The following is an 18,306-nucleotide window of genomic DNA, read 5'->3' as shown; positions in this document are numbered from 1 at the left end:
TATACAAACAGGTTTAAGCAAAGATTTTAAATAAACGGCTGGTTCTAATAAATAAGTTTGAACTCTTGAACGCTCGTTTGGTCTGGAGTTCAGTCCATCCACAAATCCCGATCATGAATGTCATCCCGATCATGATTGTCACCGTGCAGTGGCCGAGGTGCGACCATTGTTGTCAATTGCGGTCATTGTTATACCGCAGTGTTCATATGTCTTTAGTGCCCACTAAAGGCAAGCTGTTTTGTACTTTGTCGCTTGACAACAACAAATCTTTTGGAACTGACCGCAAGGCTTATTGGAACTTAGCATCCAAACCCTTGATTGTGGAACGCTGCCAAAAACACAACAAAAACCAGCTAAGTATGTTGCAGTATTAACATAATTCCTGTTTGAAATAAAGTTGGTTGATTTTGTGAAAGAGTACAACAAAGCATACTTTACTACAGACAATGTAATATTTTAAAAGGCATTTGAACTAAAATATTTGTTATTTAGTGTAACCGTTTTTGTCAAATCAACGAAAGTGTGCGTTTTGTAGGCAAATTTAAAATAAGGCAGCAAAACAATTACGGTCGCATGTAAATAATACAATCTCATACTTACTGGAAGCTCGCGATTACGAAGTTCCTGTTTCATGAATTCAATTCCAGTCGAGGAGATTTTGCAACCCCATATCGACAAAGTCTTTATTTTGTGCAAACATGAGCTAATGTTTTTCAGCCCATCGTCGCCGAAGTCGTTGTCGTTCAGGTTCAGATACCTTAGCTGTTTGCAAACAATAGTTAATCATCTCACCCCACAATGTTCAACAGAGAAACCTGTATTTTTAAACATACGACCAAGCCCCCTTTGAATTACCTTTAGTTACTGAGTAACGACAAATAACAATATATGCAAACTATCTATTTATACAAGATGCTCTCTCTTTACATTGAAAATATGGAATTATTGACAGCGCACTCGACAATATTTACACATTAACGTGTTTATGCCTTGTTGTATGATGTCGTTGTAAGGATGATTCACCACTCCAAACCAATCAGAAAATGATAAATATTCCTAAGTCGTCTGTGTGTTTCAAGTTTTTACGACATATATATTTCGCCTGTCTGTGCAGGCATCATCGGTATCCAAACAAATCAGTGCAATATTTACCTCATGTTTCATGCCTTTGATTCCACGACAAATCCACTTTAGTGAGGTGGCGTTGATGTTGCAGCCCCAGAGGTTTAGTGACTCCAGAGGGCAATCCAGGAGAGGGAGAACTTGTCCCAGGGCGTGGGCGGCATTTGAGGAGAAAGGAATATGCCAGAAGTCAAATACAGTTGGGAGAAAACGAGCAAGTGCAATAGCTACTTCCTTCGAGCACTCTTGCAAGTCAATGAGTAGTTCTAAAGAAACGAAAAGACACGTTTACAATTTGTTTACTTTCAAATAAAAATAAACCTGCCTCTCAGCTGGTATCTGTCAAGATCAACCGACTTCATCACATTGAATAGGATGTTCGATTTTTCTGCAAAAATAAGGCGTGAATAGACATTACTAACCTCTAAAAAATACTTTGCTTGAAGTACACAAATCCGTGGGAATTTTTAAAAATAATTTGTTTCACAAACCTTTTTTAACTCCATCTCCGAGTAGAAGTCCGCATAGAAATCGTCTTACCACTGAATAGTGACTTTGCGAAACAACCGCTTGAATGACGTGGTTAAATTCTTCAACGGGAATAAACATTGCCATGTAATAGGCTGCAAAAAATTCTTGTAGCATTTGGTGAGTGAAGTAGAAAAGCATGTCTCCGTCGAACAGACGTTGAGGAGCAAGCCAGGAGTATCGGGCTATTTTGATCATAAAATCCTGGACATTTGTTCCTCCAAGACCTTCCTTGCTCAATTCATCGTGGGTGAAGACAAGCGTCTGTCGTTCCATGCCTTCGAGGGCTACCCGTCCCAGGGATTTCCGTAACTGGTCAATTTCGTGTCCCTTTGTGAAGCTCGAATGTTTAAGCTGTTGTAAAGTAACACTCAGTACTTTGGTGACGGTGTTGATTTGCTGAACGCTTCCATGCAATCCAGCATAAACAATGTACTGCAAAAGAAGAGGATTGTGACAAAGATCAGTGAGCTGGGGAGCTCTCGTGGTTAGATTTTCCCACATTTCTCGTGATTTCCTGCCAGCGAATGTTTGAAATAATTTTCTCATGTACTCGTCAGAAAGATCGTCAACGTAGATTGTTACGTTTGGTCGAAGCCCAGGTGGAAGCGAAAGCATTGCGTGAGGTCGAGAAGTAAACACAAGGGACGATTTTCCGAAAAACTTTTTGCAACAGAGGTTGGCAACTAGTTGGTGAATAGGTAGCTTGGTTTCGTAATCCACATCAACAGGTTTCATATCTTCCGGTTTCCACGTGACTTGGTCAAATCCGTCAAATACAAAAACACACTTTTCCTGGTTTAGTTTCATCCACTCAAATGCATCATCTCGGATGGCCTTTTCGACGTCTCTGAATTGGAAATCAAGTAGAAATTGCTGCAGGGACGCGGTGTCTGCATGACCGAGGTACATAAAACTTAGGAAGATAACAAAACGGCCGTGTTGTCCAAGTGTTTTGGCTACCCGCTTTGCCAAAGTCGTTTTGCCGCAACCAAGAGGTCCGAGTAAAGAAACAAATTTCATTCCTACGATCACAGACAGCAAATCATCGAAACTAATTTTTTGAGCTCCTTTAAACTTTTTATGTCCTCTGGCCTCGGTCGAAGATTGAAAGTTGGCATTTTGATCCAAATCATGACCTTTGTATATGTCAGCTTTAACCAAGGTAGGGTGAACCACCGGAACGTCTGTATCCACTTTAAGTGCACTGAGGGGCTGTTCATCCTCTAACTTTTCAAGTTGGCGTTTTGTAATTGCATTGGCAGCAGTTTGTAATCTTTCGCCTGGGAACAAAACAATATCGCTGTTAAAAGACGATGTTAAATTTGCTTTTATTGCTTCTTCAAACCTGTTGAAGGCATATCAGATGAACGGGGCATTGAACGCTTCGATTCGGAGAATTCTGTCATGTACTGATGACAATGCTGATTATCACCGATGTACAGATTCTGCAGATAGAAAGACACAAGTGGTTGGTTGTTGGTAGTTACAAACAAACGAAAAATCAGAGCCTTAGTTGTTTTAATTATCCAAAAAAAAAACCAAAACTCCTATTCATATTTTAACAAAATGGCAGAGCAATGCAAGTCATTTACCTCGACGTTTCCTATGTTGAAAGTAACTGCATCCATTCTTTGGTTAAATTTTCTTTTCACAGACACAATTGCAACTATGAGAATACACATATGCCAAATGATTGCCAAAGTAAGATCTAGAAACAAGCAATTGCGAGTCCAATCATTGTAGGCTGTTCGTAGAACAATTAAACAAAACATATAAGAAACACTTTCCTATACAAAATGCAGAGCTTCTGTCCTGTTGACGCTTCAACCTCAAAGTGATTTCGCTTAGGCTTTGGGAGATATCTTTTGTTGAGCAATCAAAAAACACCAAGGGAAAAAATTAACATTTGTAAACGGAAACCTTTCAGCCTTCATTAACCCATCCAATCCTGAGGAGAATTAAAAGACACTCTGCCATATGGTGAAAAACCCTGTGAACGTTTTACAAACACCATCCAGTAGTAAAGCAAATATCGCATTTCGACCGTGATATCCACGCCCATTGCTATTTTGAAGGTTGAGTTCTTGTGACCCCAAATACATCTTTTATAGCCTGCTATACGTGGGTACACAACAGGCCTGTTTTAGTGAAGTGGGTGGAGTATTTACAAAGTGGCTCTCTTTATCTTAAGCAACTGATTATTCTTAGCAAAGAAACCGATTTTGACAAATATTGAAGCAGCAACACGGTGATTTCTTTAAACGCGGGAGGTATTTGATTGTATGACGAGGTTGCTATTTATTGTGTTTGTGCTATATCGAATTTGTTTTGCTCTCGCAGGAATGTAATGCTTTAGTAGTGTGTGGTATAAAGTAAACTTGCGCCGATCCAACAGTATTATAGCTGGGCCCAGTGCACTGGGACACTCAATTTTTGACACCTTAAAACTGAGTTGTTTCATCATTAAGTTTGCGAATATGCACAGGAAATTTGTATTAGCCGATATAACATCAATAGCAAAAAAAAAATTATGGGTGGAAAAGTGTTCTTACATTAAGATGACATACATGGAGTTCGGCGTTTTGGTTACATGGAACTCCGCACTGTAGGCAATATTGGTAAACGAGGCAAGTTGTTACGTTTGTATTTCAATAATCACAAGAACTGGCTTCCACGTGTACCAGAATGCAGGACCCGGCGGACAAACAATCTAAAACGCGGCCCCACCTCCAGAATCACCTTGTTTCAGAGTTACAACTCCCGCCTATAAACAGGTTCAGTAATGACAGCTGCAGGTCTGCATCTCATCGTCAGCACTCCTGTTTTTCTCGTGTGAGAGGAAGTTTATTGGGGAAGAATGAAACGAAAGGAACGAAATTACAAGAAATCCCGACATTGGGGAAATTTTCTGTTTCACGGCAAGAATATTCGTTTTCTTTTCTCGTTGGAATTCGGCCAAGAAAAAGTTAATGTTGCGCCAACTAAACATTGCTACTTCAAACAAAACATCTGAACTATCTGACGTGAGCAGCTTCGGCTTTCATGTTGATGACGTTGCCATTGCTGACGTATGTGGGTTACAGAAAAGGAAGAATAAATATATCTGATGCAAAAGTACAAAAGAAACAGTAGGACGAAATAATGATGACGTCATAGAGTCGTCCGCACCTTGATATGTACTGGTTGCCAAGCAACCAAGTTGCATTAATTGCAGCTTTTTGTGACGAAATCTTTCGATGCTTTGCAAATGTCCAATCGTATCATAACTAGTGTGACATCATATTCGTGTCATGACGTCACGTCACAGTCATCCAGCAGTGTGACACCTTGCCTGGTCCTAGACCATGGGCTAAATTCATTCAAATCGTCCAGAATCGATTGCACTCGGTGGTTTTTAACCGTCAGTTTGCAGAAGGTGACGTCACGGCAACGGCGAAGGAGGGGCGGTCCCTATGACGTCAACGTCCATGTTACTCGTGTCCGAGTTTTGACGGGAAATATTTCGTGGTCGTCGTGCGGGTTTTGTTGGAATGCTCTTAATGTTCCTAAAAATATTTAGTGTTTAAAATATCTTTATTTTGGTCATAGTTGTTGCGTTGCTGCCCGGCATACTGTATTATAATCAATCTGTTTTTCTTGCACAATTACATGTACATATATAGTTGTATTTACCGAAGTTTCGCCTGCTATTTAACCAGGCTTCATCAGAATTGCAGGCGAAACGTCGGTGAAAAAAATTTACGTTTAGTTTTGCCAGAGGAACAGATTAATTAATATTTTGGTCACAGGCATAATTTTTCGACTTGTTCTACAAACAATATTTTTCTGCTTGTTCGTGCTTACTTGCAGGCTTCGCAAATGTAATCACAATCCCTGGCTTCCGAAGCAGTGATGTGGACACAGACACAGTGGAACCACTCTTCACATCCGCCATCGCACTGAACCCAGTTGACCTCTTCGCCGATGGGTTGCAAGCATCTCTGCCGCCCTCCAGTGCCGGTTTCTACTGAGCAGATCGCGTATTCGTCGTCATCGTCGCCTGCCATGGCAGCGGCAACCATAGCCTGTAGTGGAATTATCCAGTAAGTATTACGTCAATAAACTGTTGTTTTGTTTCTGATGAAACTAAATTCGCAAAATTTCATATTTGATACAGAATACATCGGTCTTTTTCAAAAGTGACATCATGCCAAAAAGAGAAGTTTAGTGAAATTTAAAGCTATTGTAACTTTGGTGGTAACCAACCAATGAAACACATGATATTCTATTTGAAGCGGTTACGTAAGTTTATTGCAAAAACAGCTTGTTATCGAGGATAAACTGGTCACCTGTTTATTTTCTTTTTTCCTTCTTCTCTTCTCAGTCTTATCCTTTTTCTCTTTCTCGTCAGTCTAAAAACGAGAGAAGTGTAAAATCGACTTGTTGTCGAAGTTAACGGTGCTAAGAAATTACCGATCTTTGCTTTTTGCGACGTTTATCCGGAGCGACAGAGTCCTCTTTCTTTCTTCGCTTTTTCTCTCCCTCGTCGTCGTCGAGAGAAGTTTGAAAAAACTTTTGTTCCTCTTGCTCAAGAAGATCGATGAAACTGAAAGAAAAGCTTAAATTTGAAATCCACGCCGTACAAGTAGCACTGTTTAAATAATGAAAGTCATAAGAGAAAGTGGACGATACAGAGTCAGAGACATATATTGCTTCGGGCATTTTCGCGAGCTATTGGTATGTGTTAAAAATATCCATTTTCTCCGCTTTTGTCGCATATTATATTTTTGCATCACATTCGCACGAAATCTCCACAAATTGTTGGGCTGTATATTATGACGTAATACACCATTCTCGTCGCGTCTAACTCACGTGATTGCTACAATTGCATCGTGTGGCAAAAAAACCTTCACCACCAATCGGCAAAATCTTACTTCTCATCCTTGGTAGGTTGGGTCGCTTGCAATATCTTCCATATTGTCTGCGTCTCGGCTAGAGTCACTTCCAGCAAATCTCCCTCCAGCATCAAACTTTCGAGAAGTTGTTTCGTTTCTTCTCTGATTACAACGGGGATGGCGGTCTGCAGTTTGACGTATGTTGAATATCAAACCGCTGTAATACGACTTAGAACAAGCCGTAGTATATTATGTACTTACAGTTTCTTGTATGGGGTTGCGGTTTGTTGACGGCGAGGACGCACAAACGTTTCCAGTTCCTGAAAATAAAAAGTAAACGTTTAATCAAAGCGACAAAAACACGTAACTGTCAAAGACTTAAGCAGGGAAAAATAAAAAAAACGACAAATTTCCCCTGACGTAACCTTTATTCGGCGTAAATTGTTCCGTGAGCTGTTCCCTACATTCAAGTTCCGGAGTTTTGGGCCGAGCCACCTGGTTCATACCGCCACCTTGTGGAGCACAATTAGCAGGTTTCACACCGCTTGGGGGCGAAACAGAATCTCCAGGTCGCAGGGAATCGGTTTTAACAGCTAACCGGTTGTCAAGTTCCGTGGGCTTTTGTTTGCTCGGGTAGCCGGCAATCATGGCTAACGCCTCGGCTGCCTCCATGACGTCTTCGGTCGAACGAGCGTCACTCGCTTCTGATTGGCTGCTGAACCGCCGTTCCGCTTGATTGGCAGCGTTGAGGAGTTGGTCAACGCCTTCTGACACAGAGTTTTCAGGGTTTAATCGTTCTTTCGTGTTCTGGATAACGGCTTCAATTGCTTCGTCTATTGAGTCGCGAGCATCTGGTCGGCCTGGTTAATGTTAAGCATTTTTAACCTAAATTGTTGAAAAGTGCGTATGAGTGTCAGAGTAATGCTATGGTGCATGAAATGCCGTTGACAAATTTTGACACTGTGCAACGATTTTATGGCATTTGTTGGAAGTATTAACAAAAAAAATAAATTGAAAAAAATTCTTTAAAATTTTTGGTTAAGTTTTCAATAATTAAACATTAGTTTACATTTTTTAACACTCAGGGAAATGTAGAGTAGTGAACAATACACAAGTTTTTGCAAACTCACCTGCGACACTTCCTGCTTCAACTCTCCGTTTCTTATCGCTCTCAATCCTACACGTGATTTCCCCATCGCCTGTGTTTAAACTTTCACTGGGTCGTTTCTTGCGTGGTTTCCTCGTTAGTTTCGTTTCCTCCGATTCAGATTCACTGAAACGAAATAGAACAGGTTCGTTGAATTATTTTTATAGTGAGCTGCATACAGATGGTCACTGTTTCGACCTGCAGGTCTCATCAGTGTAACTTTGTTGTGACAATGATCTTGTCAGCTAAATGACTGCACAGTCGCGACAACCATTAATTACCAAACTGGGCACAAACTACCGGTTACACACCAAGATGGGAACACTGTGGCCAAGCCCGTATCCATCCACGAATAGTAGAATACGATCCCGTTTATCATAAGCTGCCTATGCCAAGTTAAAGCTGCATAATATAATCTGCGTGGTGCGCTTGTTTGGAAATAGGAGGAAAACTGCATGCAACATTCAACCAAACTCACTCGGTTAGTTTTACGGCTTGTTCCAACGCCCTCTGACATTCCGGCGAAGAAAGCACCTTTCTCGCTTTATCTTGCCACGCCATCGCCCGCTCGGTGGCGCACTGGAGCGCTTCCCCTTCTCTGATTCTGACGGGTAGTCGTTGGAGTTGGAGAAGAAGGGTTAGAATGGTTGTTAGATGCGGACGACGGGAGCGATGGCAAAGCGGACACAAGAATTTCAGCTCATATAGCTGTTGTACCTGAAATTTAGTTGGGAATATTGTTGTTTAGGTCAAGTATAAAAGGTTGAATTGCAGACATGGCGGGACTTGATTTCATATCATATGTTTAGTTTGGTGGTTTTTTACACACATTTACTTTAGCGTTGCACAACCGTTTACAGTTAAATTAAGTGTTCAAAACTACTACTATACTGATTATACCTTGCTTTTGGAATTGTTTAGTCTTGGGAGAGGAACACAGGTTGAGTGAAACCAGTCATGACAAACCTCACATTGAAGCATGAAACCTGGTGAAAATAAGGAATCAACATTGAAATGAACAGCATAAGTTATACATCAACGACTGATGTAAATGCTAGTCGAAGAATTGTTCGTGGGAAGAATCACACAACTCACCACTAGATGGTTTTTTACACACACAGTAGAGAACTTTGTCGGACTGAGAATTGTCATCGCCATCCTTTGGTGACGCTGGTTGAGACTACAAAAAATTTGGAATTGGTTGGAACGAACTTTCTGCATGCATTCTTAAGACTACAAAGCAAGACTTAAATTCAACTCACACTGCATTTAACATGACTGACAGGAGAAGAATGAATTTTAATCGGGAGATTCGACACTTTTGCCTGGTTTTCACGACGAATTTGAAGAATTAGATTGATTTCGTTCGTCTCGGCTGTTTTGAAGTTGGAAACAACTTTATTTGGGTCGGGAGGGTCGTTCCAGTTGATCGACTCTGACCTGGTTTGAAAAAAAATGTCATAAAATTGACTTACAAGCAATTGTTGTCATGGGCATGTCCAAAAAATTGAAACTCAGCTTTATGGTTCAAATTAATAAATATTAATAGGCATTTTATTACAAGTAATTACGTGATTGTAAGCAAGCAATATTAATCAATTACTTTTGAAATATAAACATAACGACACTAACTTGATGTTTTTTTCCACTGGCTGATGATCCTCGCCACTGGCAACTTTCATCTTTTTTCGTCTCCATTTTAAACTTGCCGAAGACTGAGGTTCCGTTCTCGGCATCAAAACCTAAACATGGGATGTGGAAAGTTTGTTTCTAGACAGCTTCATAAACTGATGAGCAGTTTGAAAATGAAAAATGCTTTACCTGCAGCAGATTATAAATAGAGTTCTTTTTCAGGAAGGTTTTTGCAGTCCTTTCCTTCCATGCTTTTGCACTATTCACTTGACTCTCTAAAACAGAGGCTTGTTCCAGTTGAATGCACATCGGTCGTGCTTGATTGGTCAGCATTTCCAGTACTTCCAAATAAGGATAGTAATCCTGCTTTTGCACCTTTTTAACCTAAATTTTAGGAAATTAAAAATAGATTTTGTCGGGCAGAAAATTCGAATTGAAAATATCAAAGAAAGCTAAATTATCAAAAACATAAAATGAACTGTTGGAATGTCATTTCACCACACATAACAATGGTATGTGCTTACTTTTTCAATCCAAGCATGTGCCTTTTTTACAACATCAGCAAGTTTCATACATTGTGGAAGAGCAACTGGGATTTGCTCAGCTTTTTCTGTCACCAGCATGGCAGTGTTCAGTGAAACAGGTTGTCTGACAACAAACAGAATTATTAATCACTGTTCTTATATTTTGTCAAATTTCTCGATGTTAGAATTTTTTTGCTGTTCATAACATAATCATTGACGTAATTTAGGTCAGAAATTGAATGCGTTTTAGTGTGGACAAAACTGTTGAATAAGCGTAGACGAATGATGCAATAATGCCACATGGTTACAATGCAATTTAGAGAACTTGCGTGTGATCAGTATCAACAAGATACAAGCACTTACTTGTTCAGTAAACACATTTTGGCTTTTTCCTCCCATCCCTCAGCCAGCGTTAGAAGTTCTTGCAACTCAGCCATTGCACGCTCCACTGATCGCCGCGGTGCCACAGACACACCGGAGTCGATCAACTTACGAAGTTGCTCAAGCGTGACTGGACATTTTGGAGTATCATCGTCGTCGTCAAGAAGCAAACGTTGACGAACATTTTCCAACCATTTTGCTTGTTGCAAAGCCTGTGAATGAATTGTTTTTCTTATATAATAAAAAGTTACAATATAGTAACTACTTTCCTAAACCAGTGGCCCTCAACCTGTGAAATTTCTAACAATTTTTAAGGCCTAGTGATAATAGAAACTCTGAACTCAAACGTAATAAGCATGATGAAAAAAGGAATGCATTTTGCAATGAAAGAAATACATTATATTTAATGTGAAAGGCATGTATATTGTGGAACGGTGAAAAAATTAAGGCCAAACATACTTTTTAGGTCGAAAAACACTCGCCTAAACCAATGCAAAGCAAATCATTACACACAATTAGACAACGTTATGTATTACTGATAACAATGAAATACATTATGTCCTGCTTATCCCATCACCTGATGAAGAAGAGGAATTTGAGGAAGATCAAGATCAAATTCAGTTGAATCCTCCAGGAGTTTGGTGATCTCATCACTAGATGGCTCTTCCTTTTTCAATGCAACCTCCACTTCCTTGATGAATTCCTCTATTTTGACAATATACTCGGACACCTGCATGTCACAAATAGTTTAAAAAAGAAAAAAAGATAAAAGAAATGGGAAAATTTCCTGAAAAAACAACTGACCCATCATTACACATTGTCGACCAATAAACAATGTTGTTTACAGTTTAATAGCAAGGTAGAGTAAAATGTACAAAAACATAAAAGCTGACAAACCTGCTTAACATGATCAACTGCGCACGGCAAGCATTCTAGTTGTTTGTGGAATGCCTGAATTTCATCAAGGGTTAAGGTACCTTTGTAGGTCAAGGTGGCCATAGTCGGATCCTTCAACCTATGGAAATATTTGGATTATCAAAAGCTCAATGCATTTTTTTTCAATTTCAACTCTTATGGTGGGATAATTTTTCCCATGAAAGTAAAGTATAAATCCATGTATAATTCTGATTACACAGGCAGACAGACCTGTTTAATCTTATACCTGAACATCATGTTATGAATGAAACGAAGCATGATTAACCACATACAGTTTGATAAACCACATACAGCATCGACATTCTTTAAACTCAGATTAGTAAACAAATGTTTTCCTACCTTGTTCTGTGCTTCCGAGTGTTGACGAGTTGCTGAGCGACCCTTGAACACATGTCTGCTTCATGCACCACCGACTTTAGGCGATGGAGTAAATCGTTCTCAGGGAATTTCCCTTTTTCTGATTCGCTGAGCAGGACCTGATTCATAAAATCACCTTTGAGGGTAGTTACAACACCATCTACAGTTTAGAATTTTTTTGGTTTTTATTGGCAGAGGATCAGTTCGATTTAAATTGTAGCATGCTTGGCAGCAAAAGTAGCAGAATACTTTGTATTTTCTCATGGATAAATCCCCCTTTAATTGGCATTCATCAAATTACCTTTAGTTCTGCCAGAGAAAGCTTCTCTTCCGTCTTTCCAAACGCTGCATTCACTTTGTCGCACCAGTTATCAAATGCTTCAGCCCTTTGCTTGAGCTTGTACAATATTGGTGGTAACTCATCAAGACTGTATCGATACCTTTAAAAGAAGTAGAAGTTTTTACCACTCTGCAAACGAGACAGAACGATCCTATGGCGATATTTATTTAGGCGCCAATAAATAATACTGAATGGGGAATTTAATGGGCAGAAAAAAATCAGGATCCGTGTAGAAAAAGGCAATCGGAGCATGTATGGTTCGCTAAGTACACAGCTGTCACTACAATCTGATACTTTCCATTCAAAACTAGCGAAAGCAGAACATACACCAAATGTACACAAGGAGAAAAAAACAGTAATTGTCAATGCCAGTTCGTACTTAAAACAAAAACAAATGTTTCTTGACTAAAAAAATTCAGCTTACCTCAAGACAAATTCTGCTGGTTTACAATTTTCACAGAGATCTGTGACATGGTGTAGACAGGTCAATTTGTCTGGAGAGCATGGGCAAGTTACAGCAGACAAGAAGCAAGTGGTTTGACAGTGAATGCATTGCCGTTCATCATCAGGTACGAGCTCAAATGCTTCTCTCTCCGATTTCGTAACACCCTAAAAATACCATGAACAAACAATTTGACACACAGCATTAAAAGGGTAGAAAACCTCAGTCAATAAAGTTACGTTTAATTGTGCCAGAAGGATAGATTATAAAAAAATAAAAAATCCAATATAGAAACACAAAGTGTTTCCAATTTCATTACCAAGTCCATTAAATGTTTTCTCAAGTCTTTTTCATTCTGCAACATAGCCAGCATATCCCTGTATATTACAGCAGCAACTTGCACATCAAGGTTTTCAGGGTGGTGGGCAACCTAAGAACAAAGGTTATTTTTAAAGGTTAGATTAGTATTTTGCTGCAGCTGCCAGGCATGTTATACTGTTCTGGAAAATAAATAGGATTTCAAGAGTTGATGATTAGATCACTATACAACATAACAGCATATCCTATCCTAAGTACTTTTGGTCAGAAAACTTCTTTAAATTTAAAGAATTAAAATGAATGGTAGACAAAATGTCAATATTATTAAGTGTTTCAATGTTAACTGGCTGTTGTCCTATAGATGCTACATACTTTGCAGACGATTTCCTCGTGTGAAAACACACAGCACTTCCTCATCTTGCGGTAGTGATCGATACACATCCGTCCAACCGGAACCTGATAATTACATTTTATGGAGGTTAAATGTACAAAAAATATAAAAATCTTCAATGCAAAAACATATTTTAATAAATGTCCCGAATTGTTAATTTTGGTACTTTCCTATAGGTTCATTACAAGTTTAAATATATTTGCTTACCCAGTCAGCTGGGCAGAAGTTAACAGCTTCAGCAAAGTTATAGCCCTGATTAAACCCAGCATGGTAAGCCCTCGGGAAGGTGACCATGAATTCACCAGCGCACTGGTTTGTCCGAACCACTCTCACACCATTCTTCATCAGGGTCGTTGGGTTCATTGTTGTCACTAGGTGGTGCAAGATATCCGGGTAGTTTTTGAATAATTCTGGAGCCGATTCTTCCATGACTTTTTCAAACTTGTCGGCGTCTTCTCTTGGAATGCCGTACCTGCGACAATTAAGCCAAAAATTAACAAAACTTTTCGAAGAAAAAGAATTAACAGGAACCACACAGTGGGAATCTATGTGCCTTCTAGTTTCAAAGCTAACCCAGTGGCACAATCACCAGCTGCACTGATGAGACAGTATGTACACCTGTCTGCAGCTCTCACAATCAACAGCATATGACATAACATAACTTAATGCAAAACTAGCACAAGGGTTACTTCAAGAAAAGTAATTGATGAAACTTTTTAAATAGAACATACCAGGTTTTGGGTTCTCCCCAGTGCATGTAATTAATGGAATACGTCCAATGATCTTCAATGTGCCAACAGAATGCAGAAAAACACATTCCAACATACACCCAGGGAATCTATAACAAAGAAAATTCCTCAGTATAATCCAAACCTAAATATAGACTCCACTAAATGGTTTTCTCCACAGTGGCATGTGGTCATATATTTGAACATGTTACAATACGGGGGGCGCGAGGCATAAAATGTTGTGAACCACTGCTTTAAGGCTTGGAATGCACATCTACCTTCATTCCCGATATATCTCCTGATACAGATCTTAGCAATGATTGTTCTTGAACTGGAAGGTTGTTTAGGTTCCATGGACTCTTTGCATATTCCTTAAACAAAATACACTTATGACATTTCGAATATGTATGTTGAAAATATACATAAGATTCAGCCATTTTTGCATTTTTTTGAGAAGAGCTTTTAAACAATAATAACAAACCAACCTCTTCTTCAGATGAGAGCGATCTTTTATCAGCATCGCACATTCGTGGAAATCCACTTCCATGTTCAACAACATGAATATCTGCCCCATATTCCACAGTTAAATCTTCCTCAAGCGATCCAACTAACCTCCAAAACTCCCTTTCCACAACTTCAGTCGGTACCATGTGAGCCTTAATGAATAAATTATTTCAATAGTTTTAGATAATCAAACGAGTGAAGCTGGATCTGCTCGCAATTGAAATTAGAATTCTTATAACCCCTAACAGCAACTTCGTACCAAGAAGGTCAAATAGAAAACATGTTTGATAATTAAATGTCACTCAGTATTTCGCACAGCTAACAACCTTTTACATTACACAGCAGTTTATCAACTTGACAAAACCACAGTTAAAAATCATATTGTAAGTCAAGAAATATAAAATATACATAACTTTTTAGAAACACTTTTTTTAAAACTCACAGGTTTGTTAAAGTATTCTGACTTAAATGCATCGGCCATCTCGCCAAAGCTTTGTAAGGAATATTGCTTGCGAGCTTGCTCAAAACCGTAAGCTTGTGCTTTTTTGTTACACTCCTGAAAAAAAAATAATGATTTCAAAAAGACAACATCACTGTTGCTAAGTTAAACTACACAAAAGTTATACACTCCTAAAAACATTAACAGCATGATAAGCATTGGGTAGCTTACCTAATAGCCAATCTACTAAGTCATGCTATTTCTATAGGCTTAGTATAAACAGGATTCTTACTTTAGCAATGCATTTCGGACATCTCCAATCTCCAGTTGGAACATTTGGCAATGGAGGGATAAGGCAATAGGTGTGGTAACTATCATCACAACCATCACATAGCAGCAACAAAGAGTCATGATTGTCCTTTCCACAGACCTTGCAGTTATCCATAGTATCAATCTGTGAAACATTGGGCAAAATTGGAGAACATGCCATAAACATACGCAAACAATCAACCAAATTTTAATAAATTTGAGTGTGTGCCCTAACAATAAACATATGTTTCATCTAGCGTGACAGAAGTTGTCAAGTAACTACATATTATCAGTATCTCAGATATTGGATTTGCATAACTCACTATATTATACCCGAAGGTTGAGGACTTACAATGGAGTAAGGTATCTGATCACCCCCTCTCGTTCTTGTCCGAATTTTCCTTTTATGTTCAGTTGGTTTTATTTCAGGTTTAACATCTGGCTTTGCCTCCATGTCAAGCCCTGGTTCCTAGTATTAAAAAAGAAAAAGGCCGACTTACTACCCATAAAACAACAAAGGATTTTTTACTAACCACACAATACCTGTTTGGGATTAACTGGCAAAAGGTTATCCTCTTTAATTCCAGGTTCAACTTTGATGTTTGTCTAAAAAAATTTGCAAGTTTCAATAAGTTTTAAAAGTCTACGGAATTTGTGCATTTGCTTACATTTCCATTGGATGCAACATCAGCTGTTTGATTTGAATCTGTTTTCTCTTCTGAATAGTTTTGCAGTGGATTCCTACTTTGAGCAGTAACACCAAGACCCACCATTTTAGGACCAGCACCTGGCAACAACACCAGCTTACTTTTTTGAACAAAAATAAAATTGTCTGTGTGCAAAAGTTAGGTGAAACCTACTACCGAAAAGCTGTAGCCTTGCAAGCTCCTTATTCTTTGATACATCAGCAATGAGAGGTTCCTCGACCGGCTTACGTTTGTTGCGTTGTTTTGAAAGCTCAGCGGAAGGCTGATGAACATTGAACAAATCCAAGTTCTCAAGTGAAACTCCAGATCCCTATAGTAAATATATACTTGCTTTGTTCAATACAAAAATACTACTTTTATATCACAAATAGATAAAAAATACATGTCTGTTTGGACTGTTTACATTCAAAAATATTGAATTAATTTGTCATACCACATTATTGGGCAACACCAAAAAAAATTTACAAAATAATATATGTCAACAAAAAAATGTTAAAACTGTGCAAAATTATCACCACCTTATACATAGTTTTCTTCTTGCTTTTCATTTGGGAAAAGTTAAGTGAGGATGCTATGTTTGCCCTCTTCTCATCAGATTCTAATGCCTAAACATAAGCAAGGTTTGTCACTACCTACAAATCTAGTTACATGTCAACATTTAAAATACCTCCAACAAAACACCAGACTTCATTATGTCGTACGGATACAAAATTCTCTCATAATGCTGTCGTAAATATGTGCCAAAGTTTTTCTGGAGACCAAGCTGCAAATAAAAATGTAAACACAACGTTTAGCCAACTACCTGAATGTAAACAATACATAACTATGACAGTTGGTCACATTGGATGATACAATAAACAATAGTATGACTTATAATAGTTAATTTTAAACACCTTCTGACAGACATGATTCCATTGTTTGTTTTTGCTAACTTCTGAAAAGCCACCCAGTTTCTTTACAATATCATGTAGTCCATAAAGATCAAGGGCTTTTCCTCCAACATGGGGTAATTTAAAAGCAGTACCCTGCAAATCCCAAAACTTGGCAACGCTCTCAATGAATTGGAGGCGTATTCTTGTGTGAATCTGAACAATAAAATAACTTTTGTTTCTAAACAGTATTTTTCAAACTGCTTTTTGTCCCGATAATGGACAAACATTAACAAATAAAAACATATTGTCAGATCTGTAAACCAGCATGCTTTACAAAACACAATTTTGATAAGACGAAGAGCTAGATATTTTTAACAACAATGTTGACATAAATACATCGTAACTATGCATTGACAGATGAAAAAATCAATATTTAAGTTTTCGTCAACATCACAAACAAGGTGCCCATTATTTGTAAAAATATTTTTGCTAAAAATAACCTCCAGGAATTTTAATTGACTATTTACTCCACATTAAGGGCAATGTCACTCACCCCTAGCTCATTAATTCTTTGAACACGGGGAGTGAACTTGAAGTTTTGGACATCTATAGCAAAAGGAGGTTGCCAATGCTGTAAATGCAAAGTGTTGTTGTGTAAAGATTAGTGTTATAACTTTTTAGGTGCAATACCATAATCATGTCATGTGTTAACAATGAAATTATTGTTATTTTTAAAGAAACTACAGGTCATTCAGTCTAAATTTTACATGTTGGCACTTAATGGTAAACTTCCTATACATACTGCCACATATATGTATGATGTTATGATTTGTATATAAATTGTGAGCATGGTGTACTTGGCAAGTATCTTATATTCAGACAAACTGGACTGATGGGCATTAATAAAACTGACAAATATAACTTAAATTTAGAAAAGAAATAATTCCCACTGCTACATTGATGGATTGAAACACTGTTCTATGGATTTTAGATCAATTGTCTGATTTTGTGGAATATAATTTGTGATAAATATATTTGAACAGGTTTAAATTGTGCCAAAATGTAAAAATAATTTTGTACACACGTTTTTGCATTAAAAAACCTACGTAAATGTATACTTTGGTGTAAAAAATATGAATAAAATGTTCAGCAAGTAAACCAAGATGGCTGCCGTGATGGCCCTTTAAATCACGTGACCCGACTGGCTGCTATATTGCCACGAGAAAACCAATCCACAAGCCTATTTTCGGTGAAAAATACCATCGTACCGGTGGTGGTCGAATTTTACAAATCCCTGCCTTTTCAGCAATCGGTCTTATTTTGTTAATATATCCCAACGGATCGGCAAATTCTTCTTCGGACGGCTCGAAAACCGGACATTCAGGTGGCGGATAAAATTCGTCGTCAATCATGGCAAGCACCTTACACAACAAACGAATTTATACCACGCATCTAAACAATACCAACATTTATATAACTATAGTTTGGTTATAATCTATACACTTGCAAATTATTCGCCATATCCGTCTCCTTGCATCACACGTAATCGGTGGCATGAAGGTTTTGCCTTTTACGAATACGAACATTTTAGTGTTGTTCCGCCAGATATATCTAGCTCACACAAAATGCTTTCTTAACCAGATAACGCTATATAAATGCCTTTAAATACTTACGTATTGAAATTTGCAAGAAGCAATATCAAAATTTTTTTAAGGTATAAATTATTTCAGTAATTTGTACTTCTTTTTTCTT

The 18,306-nt window shown here is 38.2% G+C and overlaps 2 protein-coding genes across 5 annotated transcripts; both read right to left on the bottom strand.

Annotated features, from left to right (window-relative positions):
• Positions 1-289: 289 nt before the first annotated feature.
• On the bottom strand, positions 290-3,715 carry LOC145909363 (uncharacterized). The gene is made up of 8 exons (XM_082996754.1): positions 3,592-3,715; positions 3,246-3,397; positions 2,999-3,098; positions 1,614-2,933; positions 1,448-1,510; positions 1,153-1,388; positions 601-762; positions 290-328 (listed from the first exon to the last, which is right to left on the bottom strand). The coding sequence occupies exons 1-8, from the start codon at positions 3,713-3,715 to the stop codon at positions 290-292; spliced, it is 2,196 nt and encodes a 731-aa protein (XP_082852880.1).
• Positions 3,716-4,486: 771 nt separating this feature from the next.
• Positions 4,487-18,002, bottom strand: LOC145908490 (lysine-specific demethylase 5A-like). 4 transcript variants are annotated; one of them, XM_082995789.1, is made up of 38 exons: positions 17,823-18,002; positions 17,108-17,185; positions 16,576-16,767; positions 16,350-16,445; positions 16,201-16,287; positions 15,836-15,992; positions 15,644-15,762; positions 15,519-15,581; positions 15,328-15,444; positions 14,959-15,120; positions 14,670-14,783; positions 14,209-14,379; positions 14,002-14,094; positions 13,727-13,833; positions 13,203-13,467; positions 12,977-13,060; positions 12,606-12,716; positions 12,269-12,453; positions 11,806-11,944; positions 11,487-11,623; positions 11,109-11,226; positions 10,789-10,941; positions 10,194-10,423; positions 9,831-9,954; positions 9,496-9,690; positions 9,307-9,416; positions 8,937-9,114; positions 8,770-8,854; positions 8,575-8,660; positions 8,153-8,391; positions 7,658-7,800; positions 6,953-7,387; positions 6,789-6,847; positions 6,567-6,712; positions 6,106-6,238; positions 5,982-6,044; positions 5,497-5,717; positions 4,487-5,198 (listed from the first exon to the last, which is right to left on the bottom strand). In XM_082995789.1, the coding sequence occupies exons 1-38, from the start codon at positions 17,964-17,966 to the stop codon at positions 5,075-5,077; spliced, it is 5,463 nt and encodes a 1,820-aa protein (XP_082851915.1). In that variant the 5' UTR covers positions 17,967-18,002; the 3' UTR covers positions 4,487-5,074. The 4 variants fall into 4 exon arrangements, with proteins under 4 accessions (XP_082851915.1, XP_082851916.1, XP_082851913.1 ...); XM_082995790.1 differs by having other exon boundaries at positions 15,839-15,992; XM_082995787.1 differs by having other exon boundaries at positions 14,002-14,379.
• Between the last annotated feature and the right edge of the window lie 304 nt (positions 18,003-18,306).

This window comes from Ascidia mentula, chromosome 7, assembly GCF_947561715.1.
Source record: "Ascidia mentula chromosome 7, kaAscMent1.1, whole genome shotgun sequence".
Taxonomy (NCBI): domain Eukaryota; kingdom Metazoa; phylum Chordata; class Ascidiacea; order Phlebobranchia; family Ascidiidae; genus Ascidia; species Ascidia mentula.
This window is presented reverse-complemented; position numbering and strand designations above follow the sequence as displayed.

What these genes read in the sequence shown, in the direction of transcription:
- LOC145909363 (XM_082996754.1), bottom strand. Translation starts at nt 3,715, where the DNA reads ATGGGCGTGGATATCACGGTCGAAATGCGATATTTGCTTTACTACTGG. An exon ending in ATCTGATATGCCTTCAACAG is followed by an intron (nt 2,934 to 2,998) that starts GTTTGAAGAAGC and finishes TTTTGTTCCCAG; the next exon opens with GCGAAAGATTACAAACTGCT. An exon ending in TGACAGATACCAGCTGAGAG is followed by an intron (nt 1,389 to 1,447) that starts GCAGGTTTATTT and finishes TCGTTTCTTTAG; the next exon opens with AACTACTCATTGACTTGCAA.
- LOC145908490 (XM_082995787.1), bottom strand. Translation starts at nt 17,966, where the DNA reads ATGATTGACGACGAATTTTATCCGCCACCTGAATGTCCGGTTTTCGAG. An exon ending in GAGATATATCGGGAATGAAG is followed by an intron (nt 13,834 to 14,001) that starts GTAGATGTGCAT and finishes TCTTTGTTATAG; the next exon opens with ATTCCCTGGGTGTATGTTGG. An exon ending in GTGTAAAAAACCATCTAGTG is followed by an intron (nt 8,661 to 8,769) that starts GTGAGTTGTGTG and finishes TATTTTCACCAG; the next exon opens with GTTTCATGCTTCAATGTGAG.